The 20,419-nt window shown below is 41.2% G+C and overlaps 1 protein-coding gene across 1 annotated transcript; it reads left to right on the top strand.

The window, feature by feature from the left end:
• The first annotated feature begins 202 nt into the window (after positions 1–202).
• LOC311096324 (uncharacterized protein) lies at positions 203–5,137 on the top strand. Its single transcript, XM_084135386.1, has 2 exons — positions 203–1,609; positions 4,922–5,137. The coding sequence occupies exons 1-2, from the start codon at positions 494–496 to the stop codon at positions 4,922–4,924; spliced, it is 1,119 nt and encodes a 372-aa protein (XP_083991512.1). The 5' UTR covers positions 203–493; the 3' UTR covers positions 4,925–5,137.
• The last annotated feature ends 15,282 nt before the right edge of the window (positions 5,138–20,419 follow it).

Genomic DNA, 20,419 nt, shown 5'->3' with positions numbered 1-20,419 from the left:
AACACTGACTGATTGAATTTACAGACTTTATCATTGACAACAAACGACAGAAATAAATCAACTATGCACATGTGGCGAGGGGGGCGTGGTTTTGCGAAGTCTGTAGCAGGAGAGAAAGGAGGGGGCCGATCGGTGAGTAAGTAGGTCAAGTGCAAAATGATGAACACCTGTGTCTGATTGCAGTGATTGGCGTGGAGAGACTGGATATAAGCCAGCATTCGGGAGGAGATGAGAGAGAGAGTTGGACTGGAACACTCACACGTTTGCTGCTGTCCTGAGAGAGTGATTGTCTGTTTGTTATATGTTTACTGAGTGCTGTGCCGAGCACGGTGAACGCGCTACGTGCGCACCTTTTGTTTTGTTTATTTATTTTGAGTAATAAAATAGAGTGTTTCAGTCAAGCCGACCCCTGTCTTCTTCCTTCCGTGCAAATATATATTGAACCTTTCTACACTGGTGCCGAATCCCGGGAAGGAAGAAGATCGCCGCCGCCATGCAGACCCCGCCAGGTACGCCATTTGCGGACATTATTCAATCGCTCGCGGGTCTTCACCAGGAGCAACACCAACATCTGCTGGCCATAAAGGAGGAGCAGGACAAAAGGTTCGAGGCGCTCCTCCGAGGCCAGCATGAAGACCGCGAGCTGTTCCGGAGCTGGATAGACCGGGAGGTTAGGGCCGTCCCCCCATCATACAAAGACTCGTCCTCGCCGATACCTCTCAACAAAATGGGCCCGGAGGATGATCCGGAGGCTTTTCTGGAGCTGTTTGAGAGGTCGGCTGAGGACCGGGGATGGCCCTCTACGGACTGGCCAATGCGGCTGATACCCCTGCTGTCCGGAGAGGCGCAGGTAGCCGCACACCAACTGCCAGTCCAGAATCTCCTGGTCTATCAGGATTTAAAGCGGGCCATTCTCCAGCGGGTTGGCCGGACTCCGGAACAACATCGCCAGAGGTTCAGGACGTTGGACCTCGAGGAGTCTGGCCGACCCTTCATCATGGCCCAACAGCTCCGGGACTCGTGCCGCAAGTGGCTGATGGCCGACGGAAGCGACGTCGAGGAAATCATCGATCGTGTGGTGCTGGAGCAATTCGTGGCGCGGTTGCCAACGAGGACCGCGCAGTGGGTCCAGTGCCACCGCCCGACGTCGCTGAACCAGGCCATCCAGCTGGCGGAGGATCAAATGGTGGCGTGCCCGGGGGTCGGCGAACCCCTACCATCTGCTTCTCTCTCTCTCTCTCTCTCTTCCCCCCCCCCTAAGCCCTCTCCCCTTCCCAGGTACCGGGGGAATCTGCCGCCGAGGCCGGCTCCAAGGTGGAGGACGGGGGGTGCTGCGGAGCCAGTATCTGCCCCCAGGCCTCTTCCCCGGGGAGGGGGCCCATCAAGGGGGGGATTCTCTCCCCAAGCTGCTTCTCCTCTCTCTCCACGCCAATCCCTTGACCCGCTTCCTGCCACTGGAGCGGCGGGGAGGCCCGGGCCGGCTTGTTGGCGCTGCGGGGACCCGAGTCATTTTATCGATCGGTGTCCGGTGATGGAGGTGGGGACACTGATCCGGGTCCCCGACGCGCCGCAAGCTGCCCCTGATCAAGCTGGCCTGTACCAAATACCTGTGAGTATAAAGGGGGGTACTTTTCAGGCTCTGGTGGATTCAGGCTGTAACCAAACCTCTGTCCACCAAAGCCTGATTCAACCTAAAGCATTGGATAATGGCCGCATGGTTAAGGTACGGTGTGTGCACGGGGAAGTGGTGAATTATCCGTTAATGCCTGTGGATATTCAATTTAGGGGACAAAGGCATAGTGTGGAGGTGGCGATTAACCCGCACCTCCGGCATCCGCTGATTTTGGGGACAGATTGGCCAGCGTTTAATGAATTATTGGGTCATTTATGTGCGGATGCTTCTTGGGTAAAAAAAGATAAGAGGAAGGTGGCGATTGCTCAGTTAGGAGAAGCTGATCCGGAACCTCTGGGTACTGGTTCAGGGGAACAGAGCGCACTGGAGAGAACCATCCTCACAGAGCGCGATGATTTTCCCCTGGAACAGTCCCAGGATGACACGCTGAAACATGCCTTTGATCAGGTTCGCTCAATCGACGGCCAGCTTCTCCACACAGACCAACCGCTCACCTATCCGTATTTTACAATCATAAAAGATAAGTTGTATCGGGTAACCCAAGATGCCCAGTCAAAGCAGGATACAACTCAGTTGTTGGTACCTAAAAGCCGTCGGGAAATGCTTTTCCAGACGGCTCATTCTAATCCAATGGCAGGGCATTTAGGACAAACAGCGACACTTAACCGTCTCATGGCCCGATTCTTTTGGCCGGGCATTCACGAGAATGTACGCAAGTGGTGTGCGTCTTGTCGTGAATGTCAGTTGGTGAATCCACCGGCCAACCCAAAAGCACCATTGTGCCCTATTCCGTTGATGCAGGTCCCCTTCGAACGAATTGGTATGGACCTCATCGGGCCATTAGAACGGTCAGCACGGGGACATCGCTTTGCTTTAGTCCTAGTGGACTACGCAACGCGATATCCTGAAGCAGTTCCGCTTCGCAATATTTCCGCAAATAGTGTGGCGAGCGCTCTGTTTCAACTAATCTCCCGGGTGGGAATCCCGAAAGAGATTCTCACCGATCAAGGCACGGCGTTTATGTCACGAACGATACGCGAACTTTACGGATTATTGGGCATTAAATCGATCCGGACCAGTGTCTATCACCCACAAACAGACGGGCTGGTCGAACGATTTAACCGCACTTTGAAATCCATGATCCGAAAGTTCGTACAGGAAGACGCCAAAAATTGGGATCGGTGGTTAGAACCCCTCTTGTTCGCTGTACGGGAGGTCCCGCAAGCCTCCACGGGGTTTTCCCCCTTCGAGCTTCTCTATGGGCGTCAGCCCCGCGGGGTGTTAGATGTCCTTAGGGAAACTTGGGAGGACGGACCTTCAGCTAGTAAAAATGAAATTCAGTATGTCCTGGACCTGAGAACAAAACTCCACACTTTGGGGCGGCTGTCACGGGAGAATTTGTTACAGGCTCAGGACAGGCAAAGTCGGCTGTACAACAGGGGGGCTAGACTGCGTCAATTCACACCGGGAGAAAAAGTGCTTGTATTGCTTCCTACCTCTAGCTCAAAATTACTCGCAAAGTGGCAAGGACCTTTTGAGGTTACACGGCGAATTGGAGATCTCAACTATGAGGTAATACGAACAGATAGGGGCGGGGCACATCAAATTTACCACCTCAACCTGCTTAAAAAATGGTCTGAGGTGGAATCAGTGATGCTGGCGATGGTGGTGAGCGGAGAGGAGGATCTCGGTCCAGAGGCGAATGTAAAAACGAAATCTCTCGCCCTGGCCGCTGGGGGAGACCACCTCTCACCATCCCAGCTCACTGATGTGCATAATTTACAAGCAGATTTTGCTGATGTGTTCTCGCCCCTGCCTGGTCGGACGGACCTCATTCAGCACCACGTTGAGACAGAGCCGGGCGTGGTGGTTCGCAGCCGGCCGTATCGACTGCCAGAGCACAAAAAGAAAGTTGTGCAAAGCGAATTAGAGTCGATGCTAGAGTTGGGAGTAATAGAAGAATCTAACAGTGACTGGGCGAGCCCGATAGTTTTGGTTCCTAAAACGGACGGCTCGATCCGGTTCTGTGTAGATTACAGGAGGGTGAATGCTGTGTCGAAGTTCGATGCTTATCCAATGCCAAGGGTTGACGAATTGCTTGATCGGCTGGGTACTGCTCGATTTTATTCGACATTGGACTTAACCAAGGGATATTGGCAGATCCCCTTATCTCCATTATCCAAAGAAAAAACAGCTTTCACCACGCCGTTTGGGTTACACCAATTTGTCACTCTTCCTTTCGGGTTGTTCGGGGCTCCGGCAACGTTTCAGCGTCTGATGGACAGGATTCTCCGACCGCACGCTGCATATGCCGCTGCCTACTTGGATGATATCATCATCTATAGTGGTGACTGGCAGCGTCATATGCAGCAGGTGCGGGCTGTCCTGAAGACGCTGAGACGAGCTGGGCTCACGGCCAACCCGAAGAAGTGTGCAATTGGGCGGGTGGAAGTAAGATATCTGGGCTTCCACTTGGGTCATGGACAAGTGCGTCCCCAAATTGACAAGACAGCAGCAGTTGCGACTTGTCCGAGACCCAAGACCAAAAAGGAGGTTAGACAGTTCCTGGGGCTGGCGGGTTATTACAGAAGGTTTGTGCCTAATTATTCGGACCTCGCCAGCCCGCTGACTGATCTAACTAAAAAGGAGGTACCAGATACGGTCCAATGGACGGAGCAGTGTCAGCGGGCTTTTACCCAGATAAAGGCTGCTTTGTGTGGCGGACCGCTCTTACATGCCCCTGACTTTTCTCTCCCTTTCATCCTACAGACCGACGCGTCGGACAGGGGGATGGGCGCGGTCCTGTCCCAGGAGGTGGAGGGTGAGGAGCGGCCGGTGCTGTACATCAGTCGGAAGCTCTCTAAGAGGGAGACGGTGTACAGCACCATAGAGAAGGAATGTTTGGCCATCAGATGGGCCGTTCTCACCCTCCGCTACTACCTCTTGGGACGGGAGTTCACCCTCTGTTCGGACCACGCTCCCCTGCAGTGGCTCCACCGCATGAAGGATACCAACGCGCGGATCACTCGTTGGTATCTCGCTTTACAGCCTTTTAAGTTCAAGGTGATCCACAGGCCGGGTGTACAGATGGTTGTGGCTGACTTCCTCTCCAGGAGGAGGGGGGGGGAGGCTGCAGGCCGGATGGCTCCCCGGCCTGAGTCGGGCGGTGGGGGTATGTGGCGAGGGGGGCGTGGTTTTGCGAAGTCTGTAGCAGGAGAGAAAGGAGGGGGCCGATCGGTGAGTAAGTAGGTCAAGTGCAAAATGATGAACACCTGTGTCTGATTGCAGTGATTGGCGTGGAGAGACTGGATATAAGCCAGCATTCGGGAGGAGATGAGAGAGAGAGTTGGACTGGAACACTCACACGTTTGCTGCTGTCCTGAGAGAGTGATTGTCTGTTTGTTATATGTTTACTGAGTGCTGTGCCGAGCACGGTGAACGCGCTACGTGCGCACCTTTTGTTTTGTTTATTTATTTTGAGTAATAAAATAGAGTGTTTCAGTCAAGCCGACCCCTGTCTTCTTCCTTCCGTGCAAATATATATTGAACCTTTCTACAGCACAATTATATGGTTAGTCACATGTAACAAATTAATGACTTTTTTCCTTGCTTTCCATTACTATGTCCAACCCGATCTCGAATTTTACGAGGTGGCTAATTCGTACATATTTTACGAGTTGCCAAACTGGTATGAACTCGTACGAATGACCTACCCCTGACCCCGCCCCTAAACATACCCGTCACGTGGTTTAAGACAAATCATACGGAAAAACTTAAAAACATATGAGATGGGAGGAAGAACATTTTCAAGAGCACACACTTAAGCATTGACATAATTTTTCCTCCCATCTCATATTTTTTTCCCCCACAATTTCCATTTAGTGGCTCTGTAAAAATAGATGTTAGAGGGTATTGTCACTTTTTTTTCATATTTTTGCATTTATGCGTCAAAACATTTGCTGGTCTATGAGCATAACAAAGACACAAGATACAGAGGGTCTTTGAAGCCATTTTTTTCCAGAAGTAATTAACATTTATAATAGATTACATCAATACATATCTAGTCAGCTTCCACATGTGAGACTTAAACACACAAACAAAGACAGATGGATGCATCCCGCACCCGCTAACATTGTTATCTACATTCAAACAGGCCAAAGCTGATGGGAAACAAGTTTGTCCTCTCCTGTCCTTCAAAGCAACCCTAATAATACCATGCAATAAATTCACAACGCATTCCCCACATCAAGGCTGGCATTATTCACACTTAAGATAATATGTTTTTGTTTTGTTTGTTTTTTTCAGAAGGGGCAACACATTGATGGACAGACAAGGCAATTACATTAATGAAAGACTGTTTGGAGGAATCAACAGGCATTAAAGTGGGTGCAAATCTCTGCCTCAGTTCTTCTCATTGATGGCAGCAGGATGTGAACACTGAATGTGCTCTTTCAAATAAAACTGTTACACATTTATTTATGTTTTAGCAGAGCTGTCATATTTAATATTTAAGGCCATGTGAGAAAGAAATTGAGGATTAGATGTAGTTAATATGTTAGTATGTCTATATAATCAGTTCCCATCTACCTATTAAACATATTTAATATTTAGCAATGTGATCAAGTGCTTAAGCTTCACATACGATAAGCTAGGCAAACAAGTGCTTCTTATTTAGATACAAACAAGTATACTTAACATTTTAGTGACGTTGGCACAATACTCTGTTTCATGATCTTAATCAGCCACTTTGAATAAATGTTAGGCTGTTAATTTCCTCAATTATTACTCATAATCCAAAAACATGTTACACGTCCAGTGTTTTCTTATTCTTAATGAGATATATTAAATGTTATATCAGACTTAATTTACACCTTTTAGTAATTACTGCTGAATGAGGTTACAGTCTGTTGTGCAATATAAACGTAGGTGTGAATAAATATAACTACGCAAAATTGTAAGATACCATGAGATAATGGTATCTTACAATGGATAATGGATAATGCATCAATAGTAAATACCATGAGATAATGACAGTTAAACCATTTTTGATGTCTTGCATGCATAAATAAATAATAAATTAATAAATAAAATGCACAGAGGCTAAGTGTACCACTGTTTTTTTTTTTTTTTTTTCATTCCATGCCTGCTCTTGAAGCAATTCTGTCCACTCTGACCCCAACGTCCAATCCCCCACCCATCTTTCTAGAGGTTTCTATGGTAACTGTCATCACATTCCACACCTTTATAAGCACATGACATATCAGCTACGCCAAATGGCCTGGTGTGCTGGCATGGGGCATTCATTTATCCATATTCTCCAACTGTGTGTGAGACAGATGCAGAAAGACAGAGAGAAGGGACATGAAGCTTGATGTTGCTGTGACATCTTGCAGGTGCTCGATCAATACATTTCCATTTGGCATCTACTCACAACAGAACTACCCTTCCTCGAGCATCACGTGTACAGAAAACAATGTCTATGTTATAAAAAAATAATATTTATTTAAAGGGCCCCTATTATGGATTTTTGAAAATTACCTTTCATGTAGTGTGTAACAAAGCTCTAAGTGAATGAAAACATCCTGCAAAGTTTTAAATTTGAAAATGCACAGTATATAAAGTTATTGTCTTTCAAAAGTAAGAGTCGACTCTGAGTCAATTAAATGAATCGTTTTTCAAAGAGTGATAAGCCGTTTCGTTGTCAAGACGAAACATTATATTGCCAACGCACTTATTGTGCGCGCAGACACCAGGGAAAACTTTAACCTCAAACCAGCAGCTGATTCCTGTGGATACTGGACAGCATCATGTTGAGAAGACGCTGTGCTCTACAATGTGGAGGTAAAGCCAGTTTTTTTCACTGCCCAAGGACAAGCATGTGAAGAATCAGTGGTTAAAATTCATCTTTACTACAATACCACAGCAGTAGAATCCTAAACTTTTGCTATGTTCCCTTTATTTTACTGACAACTGCTTCTCAAATCTCGGAGTTCAATGTACAGTAGGATTCGCAAACCGTTTTTACTCTTGAAAGATGGTGTTCAAAATACTTAGTTTTGAGTTTTATATTGTGTTGATCTCCTGCTAACTGGTTAACTCACATTATTACTGTTTTGCTGAAATTCATCTGCTAATCAGTTGTGGGCTACTATTATCCTATAACGTGTCTATTAAAGGCACAATATGTAACTTTTTGCTTTAAAAATAGCAAAAATCACTATATCTATGTTATATATATATTTTTTTTTTTTGTGTACTTACATTATCCCGACTGTTTCCAACAACTTTCAAACCAGGAGAAATTTGTAATTTAATTCAAAGACACGTCCCGTTTCTTTATTTCCGTTTTGTTGCCGTCAATGGCGTCATATCCCCGTTGTCCCTGGTTTCCGCTCGTACTGCCATAGCAACCAGAGCTATGAACCAGAGCCCTCTGATAATAACCAAAGCGACTGACGTGGACCACTGTGTAGTTCGCAATGTCTATTTGCACACTGTTGTTGTTTCGTTCAAACATTATGGACCATGGCAAGCAGACTTTGGATAAAAAAGGAGAACTAAAACGAGAATCAATATCAGCGCGGTGTTTTCGAGATGCTGAGAGCTCCCATAGACAGTATATAAACGAGAGCTCCACGTCCGACACTTCGACCGCTCCTACATGTACTTTATTAAACAGGTGAGCACATTTACATAAAACTAATCAATGTTATTATAGTTCAACAATGATAAAATGTTAGAATATGAACTGTATGTTATTCTAATGTTGATCTAGCTTACTGCTAGTCTCATACAGACAAACTAACACATTAATTTCAACACATTCAAATGCAGTTTAGTGTGATAGTGTAATGTTAGACCAGGTGAAACAGCGCTGCGTTACCTCACAAGTTTAATTTGTCTACTGACCTGTGAGTAGTAATTCTGCACTCGCGTGTAGTTCGGTAGAATGAAATGTCCATATTCCTTTTATATCCGCGGGACTCGCGTCGCGTTTGGAGCGGTTTGGAGCTGATAGCTGTCTCTTAGCAATCCCGAACTGCTTCATATCACAGTCATGATAAAAACATCGATGTATTCAGTCATCCATAAACATTATTAGATCGGTCGGCTTGACGTTGACGACAAGATCCATAATTCTTAGCAAATGTTGCGTTATCAAACTACGCCTTTGTTATTGTAAAGAGGTTAGCGACCCCTAGAGGCGAAAAATTCCATACTGTACGTTTAATGCAGATTGTCTGTCATTCTCACTACTTTGAGGAAATATTTGTTTTACCAACATTTATGTTACATCAGATCATTCACTCTGGAGCTTGGCTAATGTAACTTATACATTGATGCACTGTTATTGATACAGTTTCCACGTGTTCACCGCAACATATTAGAAAAATACTCTGTAAATAAATTATTACAAGTAAAATAATCGGTTTGTTGATGGACATGCACTTGTTCATACTAATGGTGAGGAATTAACGTTACAGTTGCAACATCTCATAATGTACCTGTATCACTGAGAAACGTCCTGCTCGAGTTGTCAATAACTAGTTCTTCCAATGTTTCATCATCAGACTCGCGCTCGGATTGATATGATAAAATCAACTTTATTGTTCATTTCTGTGTTTAGTTTACGGTGTAGGAAGCCTCAGGACATGCAGAGCTGACGTTGTTATGGCAATGGGCGTTTTTGTTTTCGACGCGTGCGCTGCACACGGCAAACCAATCACAACAGACTGAGCTGTCTGGCCAATCAGAGCAGAGTAGCTTGCGGAAAGGAGGGATTTAGAGAGATTGATTTACCTGACGAGTAGTTTAAGAATTATTGAAAATGTGGTGATGTGCAAATGTATATTATGAAGAAATTAAACAGTTTTTTGACCTTTGATGCATGCAAACCTATTGTAGGAGACTCCAAAACAACATTAGGAAACTTTAAAATAGCATAATAGGGGCACTTTAATGTATTATTGTTTATATTAATTAGATTTTTTAAACAGTCATGTTGTAAAATGAAATGTTTTATACATATAATGTAATATAATAGTAGTGCTGTCAAATTGATTAATGGTGATTAATCACATCTAACATAAAAGTTTGTGTGTTATATTTACAAACTTATGTTAGATGTGATTTATCACGATTAATTTGTTTGACAGCACTAAATATGATATAATATAATATAAGCACAAGCCTGTATAACATTTCAGAGGGACTAAATATAGTTGATCATTACATCAATTTTACACCAAGTGCGTGACTACTCAAGTCATTACCTATATATCAGCACCTTCTTAATCAGTTGAAGAATCTGTGTGCCTATTCGCCTGTGTTTCCCCTGCGGCTCCAGGAGCTGAAACACGTCAATAAGATTATCAGATAACATTCACTCCTGAGACTCTGAGAGTCCTAATGTACTTGAGACCTATTCTCCTGGCAAAAAAACAAAACAAAAAAACAACGATATATGTATCAGTCATCTGTCATGTTTGTCCAGTGTATTAAGATAAGCAAAAGCAGTGTGGCTGAATAACATGCTGGCTTACCTCTTTGTATGCTGTATGTATTTCTGTGGACAATGTTGTGTTGTCGTCCTGGTGAACTTAAAAAAATTGAGGCTGGTACTGTCTCAGGCGATGGAGGGCCCAATTATCAGATCCTCAGGAGTACAGCAAAGTTCTTCACTACCAGTCATCTAGGCCACGTTCACACAGCAGCAGAATATGGTAGTCAGACCCGTATTTGAGTCCTTAATAATACGGTTACGTTCGCACACAGTTCAGTTATTTACAGGAGTGACAACCTCATTCTGTAACTGAACTTGCACCTGTAAATTAGGACTCACAACCGCATTTTCGGAAAAAAAACACGCTGTGTGGACAGAACAACTTTCACATCATACACCGCTAGAGAGCTGCTCTGTGCGGCATAAATGTGTCTGACAGAGATATGAGGGTTTTAGATCCAGTCACTGTTCTCCACTGGAGCTTCTCTCATCAGTGTTGTGTTATGTGCAACTCAAATACTCTCTCCAACCAGATATAAAGGCTGCTGTCGGTAAATGAAGATTTGATGGATAAATTCGCTGCTCGTTTGGAATCTTGTTGTGTTATAAGTCTTTGATTTTTGATATGTCACTATGGTTACTGGGAAGATAATACGGTCTTGACTCCCATTGCACGTTCATACTACAGCATTCGAGACGCTACTGTAAGATGCTGTGTGAACAGGACTCACACCTGTTAGTAAATGTGGTTGTCAATCCCAAAAACTCAGTGTGAAAGAAGCCATAGTGACTTTGGTTCAGGGTGCAGCAGTGAGCATCTAAAGACACTGATATTCAAGAATAGCTTGTTTGCATATGACGTCACCTCACTGCGTTGCCATGGCGCGAAATACAGATGGAGGGCAGGAAGTGATTTGCTACATTTAGAACCACTATAACAAACTCAAAATGCCTATGTTTTGCGTCGTTTATGGTTGCTCAAATCGATGAAACCACGAGGAGTTTTTATCGAGTACCAAAAGTTGTTGTTCATAAGGGGGAAAAAGGCAAGAAATTGACCGAAAAACGCCGGAAAAAAATGGCTTGCAAACCTACGTCGGAAAATGCCTGTGTGTGCAGTGATCACTTTATCAAAGGTGAATTAACTTATGTGGCTATGTTTGTGTAACGTACCAGTTTCTGAACTTTGTAAAGTCAAAGTAATTGTTTCTTCTTTTCTTTGAGTTTGTAAGTTACCCCTGTAACTGAAGACAAACTCGTAACGTTACAGGCAAAATCTTTCAATTCAGTTGAAAAATCGCTCCTCTTCATAACGTAAGGATCACGTCCAACATATGTTTCGATTTTTTTGTTGTATATTTCTCTTGTAATAGTGTCAAAAGTAGTCCAGTACGGACTTTCCGCCATCTCGTCCATTCCGCTCTTCACTTCCTGCCCTCCATCTGAATTTTGCGCGTCATCACAATCACGTGACTGCAAACCACCTATTAGAGTGTCTGCTAACCCAAACCTATTACATTTCATTTCATCGTCCCACACAGTTTTAATCATGTTGCTTGTGACTTAGGATTTGGTGGCCAACATATAAGCAAAATAATCGCATACTGGAGACATGAACTGAAGCAGGGAGCCAAAATATGAAGGTCAGAGAATCAATCCCATATCACCCTGTGTTATATAAATAAAGGTACTATCATATCCTTGTGCAAGGTACCAGATTCAGGTGCAGGCATTGATTGAAAAGGCAGGGAAGGGCATCTGCAATTGTGGAGAGAAACACAAACTCCCTGGGCTGCGCTGGGCACTGCAACTGGGCTTGAAAGAGATTAATTAGCTCTGTCTACAATGACCAGACTACACCAGGTTTTCCGCTGGCTATCAATTACCCTGCAATGTAATAAAAAAATAGGGACTGATACTGTATGACAAATTTCAAGATTATTTCAGAAAAGCATGTTTTTTTTTAACAGAGATATAGCATGTGTCACATAGATCAAAAGTGACAGTACTTCACGGTTTTACTTTATTCATCAAATAATGGGGAATGTTCTTGAGCAGCAAATCAGCATATTAGAATGATCATGTGACACTGAAGACTGTAGTAATGATGCTGAAAATTCAGCTTTGCCATCACAGAAATAAATCACATTTAAAATATTTTAAAATAGAAAAGTTATTTTTATTGCAATAATATTTCACAATATCACTGTTTTTTACTGCATTTTATATATTTCGTGAGCATATATAAGCATATATAGTGAGCATATATAAGTGAAATAAACTACACAAGCACTTAAATGTTTGCATGCACAGAAATACTGGTTGACCTGTGTTCAGGTTTGTATATGATTATAATACTGCTTCAAAGAGAATATTAAATAATTTCACTGGTTGACTTGTGTTCAGGTTTGTATATAATTATAATACTGCCTTCAAAGAGAATTTTGAAGTCCCCCTGTGGTGAAAATACAGTTGTTAATGTTGTTTATATGTCTATGTGGTGTTTTAATTATGCTTTAAGATAAACCATGTGCAAATTCATCAGTCAACACCATTGCTGAGTATTTTAACCTTAAAAATGCAGTGAACCAAAGGCGGCCCGTTTCCTACCGTCACAAACATGCAGCAAATCCCATCAACGTGAGGGCGGGGCTTTTCTCCACTCACTTTCTATGATGTTCAAAGCATTTCTAAGGATGCTTTTAGTAGGCAGCTGTCTGATAGTGAATGGGAACATGGTTTGTGTAACATTAGCAAAACATTATTAGCTGTTTGATAACGTCAAGCCAAAAGCTAATCATACACAATTGTGTCCGACGTTGTAGAGCGCGATACATTACCATTCTGATACATCGACTTGTAGAGGAGCTTCTATAATTTGCTATTCCTCTTCTTCTGAATCAGTTTCTGGTTCATACTGGTATATGGCTGAAACCAGTATTTCCACTTGCCAGGCCTTGTGTTGTGTTTGCTACAGTTGATCGAGTGAATCAGTAGTCCAAGCTGGTGTGATTGAATGGAGGCAGGGATTCATTTGCATATTCATGGATCCACATATACTAAATTAAGCGAAGGTGTACTGTAGAGTAACATACAAGCTATTTTAAGGCATGACAAAATTACTTATGCAGGAAAAACTTTTAAAAATGTAACTTGGTTTATCAAAGATGAGTTTTAAGGGATACAATTATTGACTTTAAAGCTTTTAATGGACTTGTGGAGTAATGGACTAAATTTGCTAATGGCTTGGTGTAACAAAATGGTGTGGGCTTTACAACACAGGAGACTCGAAGGAACAATTTTTAATTACACAGAATGTACAGGTGAATAATCAAGGAGCTCGTTAACATGCACACCAGTACATAAATCACAAAAATCACATTATTAAAATAACCTGTTGTCCGTGTTTACATTCAAACCAATAACCCAACAATGCAAGTAAACTGTGTTTACAAGACTTCATTAATAAATCAGGTTATTTCCCAGTAGTGTCGTCAAAATGTAATATTTTGGGTATAACTCTAAGTATTTCTTATGTTGGTTATGATGTTAATTAAAGGATTAAAAACCAAAGAAGAGTATTGCAACATGTCAGCAGGAAACTTACACCTCATATATTATCCTCTCATGCAGTTACAGATGTGGTATTTTGACTGTAGCACTTCCTCCTCCCTTACTGCAAAATGCTCGTTCTGTATGGAAGCAGATTAAGCCACAGTAATGTAGCGTTCCTGTTACATATCAAACATGCGCACTTCAATAAGCCAGAAAGAAGGTTAACACGTTTGCATGATCTTGTGCATTGTCGGCTTATTAAGCATAATCTGGTTAAGAACACACATCTAAACTCACTCAAGGATTCAATGTTAACATTGACTAGACTGAACAATGAACAGACTGAACTCAGATCTTAAATAACACATGGAGGGTAATCAACTGAACAGAAACAGGTGTGTGGAACTAATTAATGACCAAGGAAACTAACTAGGGAAAGCAGGCAGGCAAAACAGGGGCCCGTTCTTCGTACGTCGCTAACTCAGTTAGCTGGATTTGATTGTTGACGATTTGGCATGATCTTGGATTGTTTGGTTCTTCGAAGCTCATCCTGTACTTGCTGTCATAGCAACAGGTGCGCAAGTTTAAACCTGGGGTGCGTTTCCCGAAAGCATCGTTAGCCAACTATGGTCGCAAGTTCCCTCGTTACCAATAGAGTTCAATGGACATTGCGATGAACTTGCGACCATAGTTGGCCAACGATGCTTTCGGGAAACGCACCCCTGCTCGGGAGCAGGCTTATTTCATGTAAACAAGATTAGATCCCGGCTTCATAAGCGGAGCTGATACGGGAAGCGCGGTAGTGCACTTTCTGAGAGATATATTTTTTTCTCGTGAGATTGTCGTTTACATTATTAATTTGTTGGAAACGCACATTTATTTTCGACTTGTCGGAGTCGGGCTTTAACTAGGCTACAGCACAAACTGTACCCTAAGATTATTTGCGAGTGGCTCTTTCCTTTACACTATTGGAGATGTGGAGAACTTTATGGAAAGTGCTGTCTGTCGTGTCATTCGGAGTTTACCTGGCGATTTAGGTTTAAAAAACAGTTTTATTTTTTTTTTATTTTTTTGGGGGGTTTCATAATTTTTTATGAAGATCATGCAATCATGACCATGCTGATTACAGTATATATGTCACTCAGGCTTATAGGCTAGACCATAGACTGCCATCAAGGCCTCAATGAAGGGGATTATGTGAACAGAAAGGGGGTTCACAATGTAAATGTGCAGCCCAGTTACTATTGTGATTCTTAATATTCCAGATTAATAATATATCAAATAAAAAAAAAGGCAGTTGTCAAATCTTCCATATCACAAATGTGAAAGCAAAATGGCCAGGATCTGTGCATGACTTAAGAATTTTCAGAGATTCGCATTTATGCACATTATTTGAAAGTGGTAAGGAAAGTTCCACAATTAAATATCAAGCTCACTGTATTACACACACTTATGCTGATCCTAACAGAACTGCATTTGTTCATAGGTGATTATGACATGTTCCTGCCTGCAGACAGGTGTTTTATGACCCCATTCCCTGACCCAAACCAGTTACAATGCAGCTCTAGCTCATTGCACAAGGGCACACAATGAAATGAACTTTGGCTAACTAAAGGGAAGATTTCAGTGTGAAAAGTCTGAGGGTTGCACACCTGACAGGGCCTGTGACATTGTTGCATGTGCCATATTACACAACACTGCCAAAAAAAAAAAGCACTTTTCATTAAATGTTTAATGAAAGACAAATATGCTTAGTTCCTTGAGTTTTATTTCAATTGTTCTTTGTAAAGAAAAGCCAGTGGTCAAGTGCCTGCAACAAGAGATATGAGACATATGCCTCATGCAACAAATAAAAAGGAAAAGTTGGCTATACACTGCCCACCTGTAGGCCTATGTCTCATCTGTCTGTGCAGACTCTTCTGTAGGCCTTTCTGTAGATGTGGAATCCTGCAACTTATATTGCAGCCATAAAGCATACAAGTATAAATTAAGTAAAGTTATTTATGCACTTGCAGGTAGGCTAGTTCCTCCATATGACAGTTATCTGAGAGGGTTTATTCACTGTCCAGTGCAATGGAAACAAATGGACATTACAGAGTCTTATACTTTCTTTCTTTTGGAAAGTTAGAAAATGTCCACTTACTGCACATATTTCAGCTACTTTCTTGGGAACAGATACAAGTGTTGGTGTATTATGTAAAATTGCACAAAAGAGGAAAACACAATGACATTACAATGAACTACACTTGGGAAACATGTGATCAATAACTCATGGCAAAATATTTTTACATTAACATAAGTCTTTCACAAGTCAAAGCAATTCATAATTACTCAAGATTTAACAGTTGGAATGACTATATGGCCTTAATTTAATGCAGCAAAAATTATTTTACAGTGTAGGCTACTAAGATCTTTTCTTTCTTTTTTTCTCAGCCTTTTTCTTGGTTGCTTTTATAAACAGACAACCATTTATTTAACAGTGCCTTTTATAGAAGAGAAGAGACTATAATATAACTAAAAATTACCATTATGTAGAATATTTTTGTTCTTCACTTGTATTTGTTCCCATGTTCTAGTGTGGTGACTCTGACATTACAATGAACAAAGTAATTATGCAATTATTAAAATACAAATAAGGCTAATAAGTGATAAAAACAAATAACATGGCCACTTCTAACGGATTTAAATAGTCTGCTTTTTGCCAGCCCTCTCTCCTGGCTTTTGCAGACTTTGAGGTGTTCCCTGGCGTTTTGATTAAACATTAAAATTCCGAATAAACTTCGACTATCTTGCTCTGCTGAGGAGAAAAACTGTGCGCGCTCTTTGGCCACGCTGAACAGCCAATAGCAGCGTTGCTGATCAATGTTTCTACTATCGATACATATCCCCTTTTAAACCAGCGCATGAACGCGCAGTTATCTCAGATAACTCAATCCAGCGATACTAATCATAAACAACAGGTGTGTTCAAAGAACCCAATTAGCCGGATCATGATTAGCACGATGATATCATCTTGGATGTGTCATTTGATCTCGGATGTAATAAGCAACGTACGAAGAATGAGCCCCAGGAATAGAACAGTGAAAACTAAACCAAAACTGAACATACATGTTAAACTTGGTTAAAAACCTTTTACCTTGAGGTTGTGAATCAAACAACAAATACCCATTATATAAAATAAAAAAAAACAACAAAAAAAAAACTATAACATCAACTTATATTAAACAATACTCAACGTAAGAATATAAATGGGTTGATGCACAACATGTGCAAGGACTTTGTGGTAATCAACTTTAGGTCTGAATGTATAGAGAAATAACTAGTTTCCATTTTTTTTTTTTTAGGTTTATTATCACCTTTTATTTCTTCACAGTTCATTTTAAATAGTCCTGCGGCACTGAAAAAAAAAAGTTTTTTTTTTTTTTTTTTTTAAGTACAAATATTCTAAGTAGTCTCTCATTTAATTTGAACTCATAAAATTTGCATGCATACTGATAATAAAAGAATGATTAATACTCTTTAAAATAGATTTGTCACATCACAATGATATCAACTATCCACATGTGTTTATTTCAAACAGTTTGCCCTATACAAATAAACTGACATACGGGGAGAGTCATTTTGCAGAGTAGACAAAGACATACTATATATGCAAAATAAATGCAACCCAGAATGTCTAACATCTGAATAATTCAAAGTTGGTCTTCTTAAATTAGAACATGAATGAGCTACAACCATAAAAATCACCCTAAATTTTTACCCCGCAGGGAAACATTTTCCTGAAGAGGGATCTAACCTACTTTCCACCAGTTGCGTATTCATCTTCTCCCTTTTTTTTTTTTTTGTGTGTGGATGAACGGCTGATTTTCTCTCTTTCAGGGTGTGCGGTTTGATCCTCACAGACTGTCTCAGCTGAAGTCACAGAGGGAGAGTGCATGCCGGAACAGATTGTTGAAGTTTCGCTCCTGTCCTCTCATCTATCTCTGAAGCAGCTAACAAATCACTTAGTTCTTCAACAAGCTTTGGTCTCAGGGACAGCCTGTCGATCTGCATTTCCTACCTATCTCTTTATCTTACTCCCAGCCCAGCAGCGTTATAACTGCCCTCTTTCAAATGTGTTCAAACGTGGAAGAGCAGATCCCAGTAGAACGCTGTTTCACAGTCATTCATTGTAAGGAAGACTAGGGCTGTCAACAATGATTAATCATTTCTTTATTTATTTTATTTTTTTATTTTTTTGATAAGCCATGACCGTTTACATTAGAAATGAAATTGTTTGAAATTGTCTTTATTTCTGTATAAATTCAGTGCTGTCATTGTGTATATTTTTAAATGAAATCAAAATGGACAATTCTTGTTTTTATGGAATATCACAGAATTTATTATAAATGATTTATCCATGCACATCGTTATGTTTTTAAAATTCATGGACCCTCTTAATCTTTAATCAAAATAACTTCCCCTATCTTTCACATGAGATCGACCAATAGTAAACCACAAACATCCAACAATCCAATAAATTCCCCATGGACATTATTATTATTATTATTATTATTATTATTATTATAAATGCAGTCTATTATATAGTAAATTGAAATGACTTTTCTCAGTTCTCAGACTTTTAATCAGTCTTTACAGAGCAGAATCAAACATTTGAAATGACTAACTATGCAAATGGATAACAGATATCTAGTTCAGTCGTGGAATTCTAGAGGGCGCAGGCTGATAGGTCCTTTACACCAGGGTTTCTCAAACTCGGTCCTGGAGGGCCACTGTCCTGCACAGTTTAGCTCCAACCCTGATCAAGCACACCTAGCTGTGAGTTTCTAGTGATCCTGAAGACATTGATTAGCTTGTTCAGGTGTGTTTGATCAGGGTTGGAGCTAAACTCTGCAGGACAGTGGCCCTCCAGGACCGAGTTTGAGAAACCCTGCTTTACACTGCATGGCACAAGCTGATTGGCTTCTGTTGATCCTGCAGCCAATGAGATTGCTTGCTCAACATTTAAATAGTCTGGTTCAGTGTTTGCTGTAAGTTGGTCCTGCAGTGTGCTATCAAAGTTCCTTTGAAACCCTCCACCTCCCCCAGCTCCACCTGCCTAGATTTGCTACAGGATTTATGTATGTCTATTTTTGCAGCAGCAGCCTATCTTACATACTCACAGCAGTGTGTTTGTGTATCTATTAGCAGTAGCATCTACTTGCTCTGCAGCAGCAGCAATAATCAACAACAGCACCGGTGTAGCAGATCTAGTCAAATAAATGATCATTGCCATTTTCAATAACATGCTAAAAATCACACCATTTATATCCAATTTATAACGCTTTTGATCTGCTCTACAGTCACAACCTGTGAAGTATACAGGAATGACCATGACTGCTTCTTCCGTTTCAAATGATGTGTGGAGGCCAAGCAAACTATAGACAACCTCTCCAATAGAATTGTGCTAGAGAAAGCAACAATGCTGTAGGTTGTTATGATGTTTCACTTTAATTAAGGATGTGAAACAGCCTCAGTCCAGTGAGGCTGTTCATCCTTGAATCAAGGTGCCACATCTCCTGTCCATTGAAATTCATAGTGTAGATTAAAGATCTGTAATCCATTGTATGGTCATGTGGGTCCCTGATAAAATACAGCTGACTTAAATAAAGTGAGACACCAGATTAATATTGTTCTGACATTTTAAAGCTGGCTTTAATTATATATTAAATAACAATAGCATATTTAATTTATTTATTTTCACTTTAGTAAGAGTCATTCAGTCAGGAATCAAACAACACATGTTGCATTGAATGTGATTCACAATAAAGAACTGGCTCACAAGAGTCATTCATTTGGCAGTCGGACTACACTGATGGCGATGTCTGTTTTGCACTGTAGATTCAGTAGTGGTGTTTCGGGCCCGAAATACGGCATGAAACAGAAGTTGCGATAGTCTTTTCTTCATTGTGACTTTAAACAGTAGTTCAGTACACGTTTTAGTACAATATTCCAACCAAGTATAGGCAAAAGAATAAATGTGCAAGTTTCTGAAGCTAACATCATTTGTTCATTGTTTAGACTGGAAGTTGGTCAAATCGAAACAAAAAGACTATTTTAAATGTCATTGTTTCATGCATATCATTTATATCCTTTTGCATATTAATATTTTATCAGTTTAATATAAATAATCCTTTAGTTCAGATAAATCATTCTGCTGATCCCTCATGCAGCCCATTCAAACATATTAGCTACAACTCAATTTAAATATCTGTACTCAAATATTTAATTTGCTTGCCACTGCATGCCCAGGGTGGTTTTACACAAGTTACAAACCATTACAGTTTTGTCTGTGCAATGGACTATAAAATGACCGAAGATATTACTGTTTCTCCAACTGAATGACTATTGACTGCTGTGAATTGCTCTCCCTCACAAACCTATTCACAAATATCAATTCTGTGATTCTGTGTGAAAAGTCTTAGTAAGAAATGGAAAGACAGGTGGGTGATTCACAACACTATTTATATGAACTATACCAGTTTACTTTTTGATTTCTCTGTTAAAGGGTTAGACTTTCAATGGAGGGACTGAAATCTCTCAAATTCCATTAAAATATCTTCATTTGTGTTTCAAAGACGAATGAACGTCTTATGGGTTTGGAACGACATGAGGGTGAGTACCTATGACAGAATTAAAATTTTTGGGTGAACTACCCCTTTAAGCTCATGCGATATCACGTTTAAATA

The sequence above is a fragment of the Abramis brama genome (assembly GCF_963993115.1).
Source record: "Abramis brama genome assembly, chromosome: 14".
In the NCBI taxonomy this organism is placed as follows: Eukaryota; Metazoa; Chordata; class Actinopteri; order Cypriniformes; family Leuciscidae; genus Abramis; species Abramis brama.
The sequence above is the reverse complement of the archived record's forward strand: the minus strand, read 5'-3'. Positions and strand labels throughout refer to the sequence as shown.

Coding starts and splice junctions, on each gene's coding strand:
- LOC311096324 (XM_084135386.1), top strand. CDS start 494: ATGCAGACCCCGCCAGGTACGCCATTTGCGGACATTATTCAATCGCTC.